At 44.0% G+C, this 13,981-nt stretch overlaps 1 protein-coding gene across 4 annotated transcripts in view; it reads right to left on the bottom strand.

Annotated features, from left to right (window-relative positions):
- The window catches only part of NCAPH (non-SMC condensin I complex subunit H), a 53,628-nt gene extending 41,105 nt beyond the window's left edge, over positions 1 to 12,523 (bottom strand). The window contains exons 1-6 of one of the 4 annotated variants that reach the window (XM_090281820.1): positions 12,407 to 12,523; positions 7,008 to 7,224; positions 6,755 to 6,845; positions 5,964 to 6,056; positions 5,495 to 5,633; positions 4,958 to 5,082 (exon numbers count right to left, since the gene is read on the bottom strand). In XM_090281820.1, the coding sequence (XP_090137946.1) occupies positions 4,958 to 5,082; positions 5,495 to 5,633; positions 5,964 to 6,056; positions 6,755 to 6,845; positions 7,008 to 7,224; positions 12,407 to 12,425 (684 nt within the window). In that variant the 5' untranslated portion in view covers positions 12,426 to 12,523. The remainder of the gene's footprint in view (positions 1 to 4,957; positions 5,083 to 5,494; positions 5,634 to 5,963; positions 6,057 to 6,754; positions 6,846 to 7,007; positions 7,225 to 12,406) is intronic. The other 3 variants (XM_090281823.1, XM_090281822.1, XM_090281821.1) reach the window with 3 other exon arrangements.
- Between the last annotated feature and the right edge of the window lie 1,458 nt (positions 12,524 to 13,981).

Genomic DNA, 13,981 nt, shown 5'->3' with positions numbered 1-13,981 from the left:
CTGATGTGTACACCATATTATATGGATGAAACACTTTGCCATCAACTGATTTACTAATGTGAAACCTGTGTGTGGGTGGCATCAGTGTTACGTACTTTCACAGTTTAACAAAGTGAGATTCAGAACCTTTTACCAGGCCACACAACTAAGACAGTGGAAGCAGGATCTGAACTTCATATCATGTGTCTCCAAATCTAGTGCCAGCCAAGGTCAATACTGACAGAGATGAAGGAAAGAAAATGGCTCCCTCCCCTAGAGTCCCTGCCCATCCACACACAGTCCTCACAGCAACACTGACTGAAACCACCAGGCAGACCACAGTAGAACTGCTACATCACTCAAAGTGAACCTAGCCCTGTCCACTCAGCCTCATCAGTACCATCTGCTGTGATGGTACTACTTGCATTACTGCCCTTTATTTATTTGTCACACATAAATGAACCAAGACCCCCAGGACTGTATATGTCCCAGGCTAGGCACATCTCTGACATGCCCTTTAGCCCCCATCTTCTTCTCCTTTCCAAAAGCTGGTATTTTCTGCCCTGGCTTGTGTGGCTCAGTCGATTGAGCACTGGCCTGGGAACAAAAAAGTTGCCAGTTTGATTCCCAGTCAGGGCACATGCCTGGGTTGTGGGCTTGGTCCCCGTTGGGAGCATGCAAGAGGCAACCAACTGATGTTTCTTTTGCACATTGATTTTTCTCTTTCTCCCTCCTGGTTCCCTCTCTGAAAATAAATAAATAAAATCTTAAAAATAAAGGAGGCAAGAAAGGAAGGAAGGCAGGCAGGCTGATATTTTCTCCACAGGGCCCTCTACTCAGTCATCAGCAAAATTCCCTCTAGTCTCCACTTCTTCCCTGAAGGTCTTGCCACCTACTTGCTCTAACTCATTTATTCTCAATGGGAGTGATATCACTCTCAAGGGGGTAAAAACTGGTTCTTGGGAGAGGGTGAAAAAAGTCTTAGCAAGTATAATTATTTATGGTTATCCAAACCTCAACCCTGACAAAATCTTATTCCTTAATAATTAATTTCAAAGGGGAGGGGCAGGTACAAAGTATCTAAAAAGGCTTTGAGGAGTGGGAGGCAATGACAAAAGGCTGGGCACCACTCTAAATGAAACAGGGTACCCACCCAAGGGCACTGCTTGCCCTGCAGGCCTCTCCAACATGGCCACTTCCTCTCCCACCACCCTCAAACCACTGTCCAAGAAAGAATTGGCGATGTCCTTGCTCTTCATTGCAGCTTCCAGACTATTCTTCCCAGTTTCCAAAACCCTCAGCTTTGAACATATCAGAGCTTATCATACTCAGTCCATCTGTGTTATAATTACGTTCTCTAATCCCCAGGTCTACCCCCATCTTGGGAGATATTAATATTAGCTTCTTGGCTCATTACTCTCCTCAAACTTTACTGCTGTCATAGTTTTTAGTGATTTCAATATCCGTATGTTGATTCATCCAACATTCTGGCCTCTCAGTTCCTTGATATCTTCTCATTCAATGATCTTGAGCTTCATTCTAAGACCCTAGGACTCAAAGAGATCCTAGTATGACCCCCACACTTCCTCTGCCTTTTGCTCTGAACTGAATCATTAACCATGACTGCAACCTTTCCACACTCTCAATTCTAAGTGCCTCCCTCTGACTACCATTTCCCACCTTTACAGCCTACAGCCTTGGTGCCTACAACACCTACAAGTCTCTGACCCCACCAGATGGTACATATACAGATCAAATGACTACATTGCCCCTCACTGTCTTCTTTCCCAGCTAAAATTCCATAAGCAATGATTATGACCACTCCCATGCACTCGCTCTTAATTCCAGCCTTTTTCTGTTAACATTCACTCAGCTAAATGCAATCCTTTGTTAAATCCAACTTTCTGCCTTTTCCATGTTTCCACCCACACAGCTAATAGTGAAGAAGCAAAGTCATGCTAACTGACCTTAATTCAAATCCATCAAGTAGATCCTAAGTATTGTCTGGCAAGCAAACTATATTCCCCTGGTCCATTTTCTCACCCACCCCCCTAGATGACTCTTTCCTATCTTTTTCTCTCCTGAAACCTCTAATACTTTCTTCCTCAATACTCTCTTGTCAGTTGATGATCTATCTGGCTTCCTATTTCATTGGGGGGGGAAAACCCACTCAACCAAAAGAGAATGTTCAGAATGGAAACACACACCCATCTTCCATTGGCATGGGGCGCCTTGGCCTAGCCCCATCTATGTTGTCCACTCCCTTCCCACCTCACATGCTCAGGAATGCCATGCTAGCATTTCCCTGTTCTTTTCTGCATTGTTAATAACTCCTTCTCTACTAGTGTTGCCTCAACAAGTGAACATGCTGCTTATTCTCCCATTTTAAAAAATACAGCCCTGGCTGGTGTGGCTCAGTGGATTGAGTACTAGCCTGTGAACCAAAGGATCACAGGTTCAATTCTCAGTCAGAGTTCATTCCTGGGTCATGGGCCAAGTCCCCAGTTGGGAGCACACGAGAGGCAACCACACATTGATGTTTCTCCCTCTCTTTCTAAAAATAAATAAAATCTTTAAAAATGTACAAAACTTTGCCCTGACTAGTGTAGCTCAGTTGGGTTGGGCATCATCCTGCAAACAAAAAAGTCACCAGTTCGATTACCAGTTAGAGCACATGACCAGGTTGCAGACCAGGTCCCCAGTTGGGGGCACACAACAGGCAACTAATTGATGTTTCTCTTGCACATCAGTATTTCTCTCCCTCTCTTTCTCCCTCCCTTCCCCTCTCTCTAAAAATAAGTAAATAGCCCAGGCTGGTGTGGCTCAGTCGATTGAGCGCCAGCCTGTGAATCGAAAAGTTGCTTGCTCAATTCCCAGTCAGGGCACATGCCTGGGTTGTGGCCAGGTCCCAAGTTGGGGGCATGAGAGAGGCAACTTATCAATGTCTCTCTTGCATATTTATCTTCCTCTCTTTATCACTCCCTTCCCCTCTCTCTAAAAGTAAATAAGTAAAATCTTTTAAAAAATCAAAACCTCTAGACTTTACTTTCCCCTTCATTTGCCAACCCATTACTCTGCTCCAATTCATAGCAAAATTCCTTAAAACAACAGCATATACTCAGTTTGTTCCCATTTGTTTTCCCCCATTTATTATGAAAAATTTCAAGCCTATAAGAATGATGGAACAGTAATATGAAACTCCACATAACTTTTGCCTAGATTCCCCAATGGGTAACATTTTCATATTTTCTTTCTCTAACCGCCCCCAGCCCCAACAGAACCTTTTTGAAACTAGAAATCATGACACTTTAGCCTTCTGCCAGTTATTAAACTGCTGCCTCTCAGCTCCAAAACCTACCTTCTAAGCCTGTCTCTGTGATGCTGGGGCCACATTTCTGCTTTGCCAGCAGCCTGCTGTTGGGATACACCAATAGGGGGCACTAGAGGGAGACTGCAGGGTTAGAGGGAGAAGGGACTAGCTTCTTTATCTGTAGATTTCCTATTTCTGTTAAGTGTCACCTGGCACTGCTTCCTCATCCCAGATGTGACAGGTCCCACCTGCAGCAGTAGCTGCATTCAATTTGTGCTTTTTCTCACACTCGCAGAACCAGCCTGTGTGCCCCTCAGAGATACCATACCAACCAGCATGCTCTCTGAGTCCTTGGTCCACGAGCCCCTCTTCCCAATTCAGGGGCACTAGCACAGCCAAGCATCACCCCTTCCTTGGAGATTTGAGTTTCAGCTCCACAGAGCTTCCTCCAAACTCACTAGTAGGCTCAGGTTGCCACATCTGACATGGCTCACCATTCCATCCTCCCTGAAACTCCTTACTCCCTCACTTGACACCACGTTCTCCTGACTTTCATCCTACCTACTGGATATTTCTACTTCAGCCGTCTGAACTCAAGACCAGGATATCCCAGGGCTCAGTCTTTCTTCAACATACACACCTCTCCTTGGTGATCAAGTCCAATCTCATGACATTAATTACCATTTACAAATGTCAAGGATATAAGACAAAGAATTACCCTAGTCCACTGTTGGTGGGAGTAAACTGGTATAACAATTTTCTGAGGGCAGTGGAAATTTCCTCTCAAAATTTTCTTACAGATATACTCCCAGAAGAGTGCAAAAATGATATGTACAAAAATGTCTGGGGAGGTGTTGTTTTCAATAGCAAAATTAAAAACAAGATTTTTTGTGGCAACACTTGTTTGCTTCAAATTAATTGTGATAGTTATAAAGCCTCCACTGCCATTCCTTTTTTTTTTTTTTTTAATTTTATTTTGGTTTTTCAATTACAGTTGTCCCCCTTTCCCCTAATTTCTCTCCCCCACCCAACCCACCCCCTCTCCCGCAATCATATCCCTCCCCATTGTCCATGTCCATGAGTTTTTTATACAGGCTCTTTAATTAAACCCTTCCCTTACTTATCCACTGCCATTCCTTTAAGCAGATTCCTTAGGATTTGCTAAATCGTATTGGTTGCTTAGGGCAAGGATTCTGGAGCAGACCACTAAACTTCACATCCAACCTTACTGACTAGCTGTGTCATTTTAGGTAAGTTACTTAACAACCCTAAACCTCAATCATCTCTTTATAAACTATAACAAGGATATTGTAAGGATTAAATCAGTTAATGCTGGTCACATGCTCAGGGCAGCACAGTGTACCCAGCAAGTACACAATAAATGTTCAGTCACCATCACTGCTGCATGTACTAGGAAAGAAAATAAACATTTTAATCAGGTTTCTTAGTAATCTGCCATCTTCTTCTTCTTCTCAGTCATTCTGAAACATTGAGGGAAAGCAGGGACTTGCCTCCGTCAGTCTTCACTGCCAGGCTAAAGGATGATGTTGAAGAAACCAACTGAATATTTTATCCCCTTGAGGCCTAAACAAGCACAAACTAGCAAGGCAGGCTCAGCCCCAAGGTTACAAATGAGTCAGAGACCACACTATGCTCACAGCGCCTCACCTCACACTTTCGATCTGCCTCAGAGACATTGAGGTTGCTTATATTTTGTTCAATGGTTCTGTGTGAGTGCTTCTTCTTGGGCTTTGGAGCCTTTTTAGTTGTTCCTGTTTCAGTCGCACTTCCATCTAAAGAAGGAATAAGACCATGTATTAAAAGGACTGCTTTGGAGGGTCCAATTGAACTGCAAGTTCCTCAAAACTCTAAAGAGTGATTGTGACATAAAACACATACCATTCTCTCACAGCAACAGGCACATCTGATCTGCAGCTGAGCAAGCAACCAGACTACTCAATTAAGCTTCTAAGACAGGTCAATCTTCAAAGACCCCCAAATCAGAAGTTCCCTAATTGGTGATGTTTACTCAACCTAGCCTAAATAAAATCTAAAAGCTTCTCATAGACAAATCTCAAATTGTCCATGTCTTCACCAGATGAGATCACTGATTTCCTGTGATTTCATTCCAGTATATTACTCAAATAACAATCTGCTGCACCCTTAAGAAAGCCCTTACCTTAATCCAGATTCCCACCCATGTACCTGCATCATGGCTTTCTGCCTCTTCTGGAGACGGTGCATCTTTGCCCAGCCCCCCAAGAACTCTGTACACATCAGCATGGACAGCATCCACACGCACCGCATAGATCTTCGTGCTGGCATCCAGAGTGCCTGCAGCCACCTAGTGAGACAAGCAGAACTGTACTCATGCGTATGGATACGTAAAAAGGAACTGCTGAACAGGCAAAACACAGCAAGCGTCACAAAATATTTACTTGTCCTTATGAAAAAAATGACAAAGATCCCTTAAGACTGATAGGGATTAGACAGAACATAACAGAAAGATAGCCTCTCTATATTTCGTCAGTTCAGGAAAAAAGGTAAAGTAGTTAATAAAATGTCTTAAACAAGGAAATTGTTCATGTATTTGTAGAATTCAATGATTGTGCTATGCTAAGTATCAGACACAATCATCATAAACTCATATACAAGAGAAAGGGGACATCCTTACTTTAAAGTTGGTCAGTTCGGTGTCTTTCTGTTTAAGAATCTCCGACATGAAATCAATCAAGTGTAAGCCAAAAGCATTTTTAGTAGTGATTTTCTGGAAAGAGAACATTGCAGAAAGGTTTGTTATTTATAACCCAGGCTCACATAAATAATGCTACCCTGAGAGGTAGGCAAGTTTATAAACAGGGATATTCCACATCTCACCACAGATATCAATTTCCATCAACACTTGGGACATAGCTACATCCATAATTGTTGCTTCTCATTCTCAAGGCCTAGAGAATAACAGCACAAGGTTCCTAAGTGCTCACTGTGTGCAGTCCCCATTCTAAACACTGCCCCAAAAGTGACCCTACCACCCTCAGAACAACTCTATGAGGCAGGCACTATTCTCATTCTTGTTTTACAGAGGACCCTGCAGCAAAATGGTTGGGTGACTTGCCACGGCCACACAGTGTATAAGTGGCAGAGACAGGATTCCAACTCCAGTGGTCTCTAAAACTCACAATTAGCTCCACAACTCTACTATCTCTCTACTCTCTGCTCCAGAACTCACACTGTTATCCCCTAAGCCATGCTGATATACTGCAGGTGGCCAGCAACCTGTCAGGAGCATCAAAGGTCTATAAGAAACAGTAAAACCATAGTGAAAACACCAACATTAAGAGGAGTCACTGGAGAATAAAAGTACATAGATATTATGGATCATACATTCTCTACAGAATCAAGAAGGCTAGATTTCCCCAGTGCTCAAGTTGTAGACTCTTGGATGATAAACCAGCAGATACTCACATTTTCAGTGGACAGTTTGATACAGGTGGAATAATGCTCTGTAATCTCTGTGTTTGTAAACTTAGGAATTGTAGCTGAAAAGTCAATGTTCCTAAACGAAAAACAAAAATAAAAAAACTCTGGCAAGGACTCATGACACTGTAACTTTTCAAAATCAAGACCAAGAATCCATGAGACAGTGTGGAGATGCCAGACCCATGTACCCCATGTCAGGTTGGCGGGCCATTCAGGAGGCAGCCCGGAACACACTCACCGACTGGAGGGGGAGGCCAGCAGACGGGGTGAATCTGTGCTGAACTGCAGGTCAAAGGCCCGGGAGCGCCTTCGCTGCAGACGTTCTTTTTCATCGTCATTCTGAGGGAAGTCTTCAAGAACCGGGGTGCCAGAAGTGTTGAGAGGGGCCTTCTTTGGCGGGGGAATTGAGAACACCCGTTTTGATGGTGAGGCACTGAGAGGGTGTCCACGAGTCTCTAAAGAAGAGTGATTCATTGTGTCTCCGAGTGATGGTACAATTCACTTGCTCAAGAAAATTCAAAAGAATGTTTCTTAGATCTAAAGTGGATTCAGGGCCCGTCACAAAGTGGAAGTTCACTGCTTATTTCCCACCAAGATCATTGCCAACTCTGAGGGTCTATGGCTAGAACCTCTATAGTATGGGTTGCTTGGCGAGGCGGGTACAGAGGAGGAGAGCAGTGATGGGTTTCTGATGCTTCCTTGCCCATCTGGGACAAATATCCACTATGTGAATCTATAGCACTGTTGGGATATAAAGGTGGGTAAGAAAAAGTTGCTGCTTCTGATAAGCTCATAAACTAACAGAACAACAGACAAATATAACCATACTCCCAGGTCAGAGAGACAGGTGCTGAGATACGGGTGAGGTATGGGCTATCAAATCAAATAGGTTAGGTTCTAATCCCAGCAGGACACAGAAAATAAAATACACAAATGTGTAAAATAGTATAACATGCCAAAGGATCACCACAGATTACTTGCTAACAGCAAAGGGAAAAATGGTTTTTACAAAAGAACTAGCAGTCACTATGTTAACCAAACAATCAATGTAGCTGCTCTAAAAATGATCACTTGAAACTGATTCATTCTGACGGGACAAAATATGAAACTCACAACAAAAGATGGGTAACCTAAATTTAACTAAGATTTTAGATCTAACTTCCATTTTATAAGAAACATAGTGGCAGAGGAACAAGTCAAATGGTATCACAAGGAAACATTCAGACAAATCCAGAATGTGGGCCCTGACAAGTAGGGCTCAGTCAGTTGGATGTCATTCAACAAAGCAAAAAGTTGCTGGTTTGATTCCAGGTGAGGGACATGCCTGGGTTGCAGGATGTGTAGAGAGGCTATTGTTCCTCTTCTAAATCTTCCTCCCAGAGAGCCAGCCAGCTGGTACCGAATCTGAGACTCTTATCAACCTGGCTAACACTATTTGACCCATCTTGGAGGTCCCCAGACTCTGGCCCACCAAGCTGCTTTTCTGTATGAATGGCTGGTCTTGACTTGTGCTTAACAACTTCCTAAAACCTATCAAACAAGTAACAGCTGGCCTCAGTGAGCTCTAGGCCCAGCACTACCAGCAGCCAGCCTACATTCACAACTCAGCTTCGCCTGGGAATCTCCAAGCCCAGAACAAGCAGCAGCCATCTCAGATTGCTTTATTGCTCAGGCAGGGTGCCCGAAGCAAAACACAGGCAGGGGCTGACCTTGGTCTGCACCATCCAGGAAACCCCAGTGGACAGCTACAGACCACGTCAGAGCACTACCACCCTGCCCCTGCACACTTGATCCTCCATGGAGGGTGGAGGTTGGTGGTCAGTGGTCATAGCCAATATTTGCAGCTGACTGGCCTGGGTAAATCCCTCCCATTGATGTGCCAACAGCAACCGAGGCTCAACTACAAGAGGAAGGTATAGTCAGCCCACAAGAAGGGCACACCTTCAGTACCCAGCTTGGATGATAGGGAGGCTGTGCCACTGGGCCCTACAGACACCTGCTACATTAAGACATGATACCAAGATAGAGTCATAGTAGCTCTACCTAAAACATAGAAACAAACACAGGGAGGGTGCCAAATTGAGGAGGCAAAAAAACATGGCCCAAATGAAAGAACAGAACAGAACCCTGGAAAAAGAACTAAGTGGAACGGAGACAGTCAACCTATCACAAATGCAGAGTTCAAAACAATGGTGATCAGGATGCTCAGAGAAATGATTCAGTATGGCCTCAAAATAAAGGAAAAAGTGAATTTTATACAAAGTGAAATAAAGAAAAACATACAGGGAACCAACAGTTATGGGAAGGAAGCCTGGATCCAAATCAACAATTTGGAACAAAAGGAAGAAATAAACATTCATCCAGAACAGAAAGAAACAAGAATTCAAAAAAATGAGGAGAGAATAAGAAGAGTCTGGGACATCTCCAAAAGTACTGATATCTGAATCAGGGACGCAAGAAGGAGAAGAGGAGCAAGAAATAGAAAACTTACTTGAAAAAAATAATAAATAATAAAAAAACCCTTCCCTAATCTGGCAAAGGAAATACAGTAGTCCCTCTCTATATCATGGTTCACTTATCGCGGCCTCACTGTACCGCGGGATTTTGCGGTACTGTATATGTATGTTGTTAAAGTTACATAGGTTTAAGAGTGTAGAATATGTTTAGGAACATAAGTAGTGTTTATAAAAGTGTGGAAAAGGTTAACAAGGGAGTGGGAAAGATTAATAAGAAACTGGGAATGGTTTATAAGTGTGTGAGAAGGGTTTATAAAGCCTTAAAATATATATAAATACTAAAATGTAAGACTCCTACTTCGCGGGGTGGGGGTCCTATCGGGGGTGGGGGTCTAGAACGTAATACCTGTGATAAGTGAGGGAATACCGTAGACATACAAGTCCAGGAAGCATAGAGAATCCCAAACAAGTTGAACCCTAAGAGGACCACACCAAGACACACCATAATTAAAATGCCAAAGATTAAAGATAAAGAATCTTAAAAGCAGCAAGAGAAAAGCAGAGTCAGCTACAAAGGAGTTCCCATAAGACTATCAGCTTATTTCTCAAATAAGTATTTGAGGCAAGAAGTATTTAAAGTGATGAAGAGCAAGGACCTACAACCTAGATTACTCTATCCAGCAAACCTAGCATTTAGAATGGAAGGGCAGATAGAGTGCTTCTTAGACAAGGCAAAGCTAAGGAGCTCATCATCACCAAGCCCTTACTATATGAAATGTTAAAGGGACTTATTTGAGAAAAAGATCAAAATTATGAACATTAAAATGATGACAAACTCACAACTATCAACAACTGAATATAACATATAAAAACAAAAAAACAAACTAAGCAAACAACCAGAATAGAAACCAAATCATAGATATTGGGATCATTTTGAGGGTTAACAGCTGGGAGGGGGCAGGGGAAGATAGGGGGAAATGGTGCAGGAATCCAGAAGCATAATTGGTTGATACAAAATAGACAGGGAAGTTAAGAATAGTATAGGAAAGGATGAAGCCAAAGAACTTACATGCATGACCCATGGAAATGAACTAAGGGGGGGACTGCTTGAGAGAAGGGAGATACTGGGAGAAGGGGAGCAAAGGGGAAAAAATCGGACAACTGTAACAGCATAATCAAGAAAATATACTTAAAAAATTACATATGCACAATATAACACATATTTTATAGGAACACATTAAAAAACTGATACACAATAAACACTGGTTTGTCCATGTGAGGGGAAGGAAAAAAGCAGTGATTAGGGATTAAAAAAGTAAAAGCAAATAAAAAACCCTACAAGAACTTCACACGTTCCCCTGAGAGCTTCCCACTAGCTGAAGAGATTAACATAACCCTCAGCTGAGCTCAAAACAAACAAAAGAAAAAAAGTAAAAATAGAAAGGAAGGATGCAAGAGACATCTTTGGAGACTGAATAAAGAGGGTTTGTGACTATTTAGATGCAGGCACTGCAAGGTAGAGAAGGGAGCTGGACCTTGTGAAAAAAGAACTTAACAGAAAAAGGAAGCACTGAAGGAGGAACTTGTCTAAGAGGGAGACTCAAGATGGGTGTTAAGAAGTACGCTTCAATTCTTAGAATATTCTTTCTGATTCCTTGTATTGCCTTTGACATCATGCAACTATTCATTCAACATATGATTTACTGAGCTCAAACACACTTTCTGCATCCACTTTTTTGCCTCCTACTCATTTTCAGCTCCCTCTGGGATGGCTCCTATCCCTACCACCTTATGAAAATTGCTATTACTGATCACCCACAACTTTCATATTGCCAAATCCAGCACTTTCAGGCCTCATCTCTCTTGAGATTCAGCAGCTTTTGAAGCAGTTGACAATCCCATGTTCCTGAAACACTCTTGGCTTCTATACCACCCTCTTCCCAGGTTTTCCAGCTCTTCCTTCTAATAATAGCTTCTAAATGTTGGTCCTCAGTGTTTTCTCTACAGGCTCTTCCTAGCATTCTCATCTGTTCCCATGGTTTTATGATCTATGATGATGATGTCCAAATTTATTTCTCAGTCCATGGACCACTTTCCTGAGTGGCAATCTCTTATCCAGGTGTTTATTGACTCCTTCACCTGACTGTCTCTCGGGTAAGTCATTTATTGTGTCCAAAATGTTAACTCTATAAATTCCCAAATGTCTTACCAAGACCTTCAGAGGCCCTACTCACCTGAGTGACCTAACTCACTGTTTAGTCACATTGTTCTGTCCTGGCCCAAGCCAGGCTCTTTCCTGCAAGTATCCCCCCCACCCCGCCCACATTTTTTTGTGTGTGTGTGGCTCCTCAGTCTGAAACACTTCCCCAGTCTCTGCTAAGAACACCGCTGAATCCTTAAAGGGTCCCTCCCTCCACTCGGCTATTCTCAATCACAGCACTTGGTCTTGGTCGCACCTGTAAATTATTTCATTTGTTTATTCTCTGTCTCCCAAGAGAATACAAGCTCCAATAGGCTGGAATTTTATTTATTTTGTTCTTTATTGTATCTCTGCATCTGACAGAGGACCTGGCCCAAAGGAAGCAGGCAACACTTGTGGAATTAATGTAATAATATACTTAATGCACGTGTGTGGCCATGTACTAACATACCTTCCAAGAAAACCACTTAAAAAAAATTTATCTGAGAGAGAAAAAGAGAGAAAGAGAGAGAGAGAGAGAGAGAGAGAGAGAGAGAGAGAGAGAGAGAGAGAGAGAGAGAGAGAGAAACATCTATTTGTTGTTCCACTTACTCATTCACTGGTTGCTTCTTGTATGTGCCCTAACGGGATAGAACCCGCAACCTTTGAGTATGGGCAGGACGACGCACCAACCAAGCTACTGGACCAGGGCAAGAAAACCTCTTTTTTAAGTGAAGACACACGAGGCGCGGTGGAGCAACCCAGGGGGAAAGGGGTCCCACCTCTGTCCGCGAGCCGAGTAGACGCCAACCGAGGCCGCCATCCTGACTGGCGGAGCGCACCCCCCGCCCCTCCCCTGTGCCTGGCCCCTCGAGCGGCAGAGCCTGGTCAACAAGCCCGAGAACACCGCAGTACCGCTCAGGCCAGCCCCCTGGCCCTGCCCGCGGGACCCTCGCCTCGTGCCGGGACCTTCCAGCTACGCCTTCACACGCTTACCCTCACCTGAGTACGGAGGTCCCATCTTTCCCGCGATGTCTCCTCAGCTAGCTTTAAATCGCGCGCGGAGAGTCTGAGGGCCGTTATGGCCGCGCTGACGTCACCCGTGGGCGGAGTCGGAGGCGCGCTTGCGCAGACCGCCCGGTCTCCCGCCCTGAAAACGGCTCTCGAAAGGCGAGGGAGGAAGGTGTTGTGGCAAGGGGGGTGGGGGCTCCGGTCATGGGCTGGCTGGAGTGGGTTCGGGGACCATGTACCACCCGGAATAGTAGGAAACTCCCTCCTTTCGAGCGCCGGACGCGGAACTGGGCGCTGGGGGCCCAGCATGGAGCCGGGCGGGCGAAGGCTCTGCTTTCATGGAATTTACTTACTGATGGGGAGGGCCGATTACCAGGAAACTAGGTTAATTTCCTTGTACTGTGAGGGCAGCACAACAACGCCTAGGAGGTGACAGACGGGTGTGGGACGGACGTGAGAGGCAGCCGACCCCGCAGTGAGCGTTCCAGGCAAGAAGGACAGCTGCATAACGTTTTATGTCCATTTTAAAAATGAAGACCATCGTTTTGGTTTTTTAAATTTTTATTTACTTTTAGAGAGAGGGGGAGGGAGGGAAACATCAGTGTGTGAAAGAAACCAATTGGCTGCCTCTCACCCCCAACCTGGGACCTGGCCCCCAACACAAGTATGTGCCCTGACCAGGAATCAAACCCACCACCTTTCAGTTCACAAGCCGGTGCTCAATCCATTGAGCCACACCAGCCAGGGCTAAAGGCCATTGTTTTTAATACAAATCCTTGGGAAAAGCTTCCTGTATCTCTCCCCTCAACCCCCTTATAAAAAAAAAAAAAAAAAAAAAAAAAAGGTTATCGTGGGAAGTGAGGCAGGTGCAATATGCCACCAGTCCCTTCATTCTGCTTTATCTTAATGCCTAGATCTGACCCCAAGAATCGTATTAGGGGAGGAAAGGTCAGGGCAATTCCTCCAAGTATTATATTCCTAGAATAGCCTATAATTTCTTATAACACACATTGGCATTTTATACAGTGTTTCTTCTCAAGGGTGCTACTGGCATTCAGGATGAAAATATTGCTGAGGTGTGGGACTCCTGTCCTCTGTGCAGGACTATTCATCATCCCTAACACCATTTGCTGGCTAAATGCCTTCAAAGCCCCTCTGACAGTTTGGCAACCAAAAAAGTACTACCCTTTGTTGAAAACCACTTTTTAAGCCTGTTTGGTTTTTGCATGAACTTGTTCTCCCAGTAACAACCTTCAAATTTTTGTCATAAGGCAGTGTGGGACAGAGGAAAGAATACTTTCACAGTATTCATCTCAGCCAATGATACAACCCCCCCCCCCCCAGGAGCCATCCTGGACACCTGCCTCTCTCAATCCATACACAATCTATTGTTGAGTTCTCTTTACTTCCTAAAAATCTCTTTGGTCATGTGTCTCTCGTTTTTGTCCACAACACCTTGCTGGTCTACAGCAGTCCTACAATGACTCTGACCCCATTCTCTTTGGGCCCAGGATGATAGTTTCTAAGTATAAATTGGACCTGTCAATTCCTCCACAAAGTATAAAA

Source organism: Furipterus horrens, unplaced genomic scaffold (genome assembly GCF_987537825.1).
Source record: "Furipterus horrens unplaced genomic scaffold, mFurHor1.1.pri manual_scaffold_6, whole genome shotgun sequence".
Taxonomy (NCBI): domain Eukaryota; kingdom Metazoa; phylum Chordata; class Mammalia; order Chiroptera; family Furipteridae; genus Furipterus; species Furipterus horrens.
The sequence above is the reverse complement of the archived record's forward strand: the minus strand, read 5'-3'. Positions and strand labels throughout refer to the sequence as shown.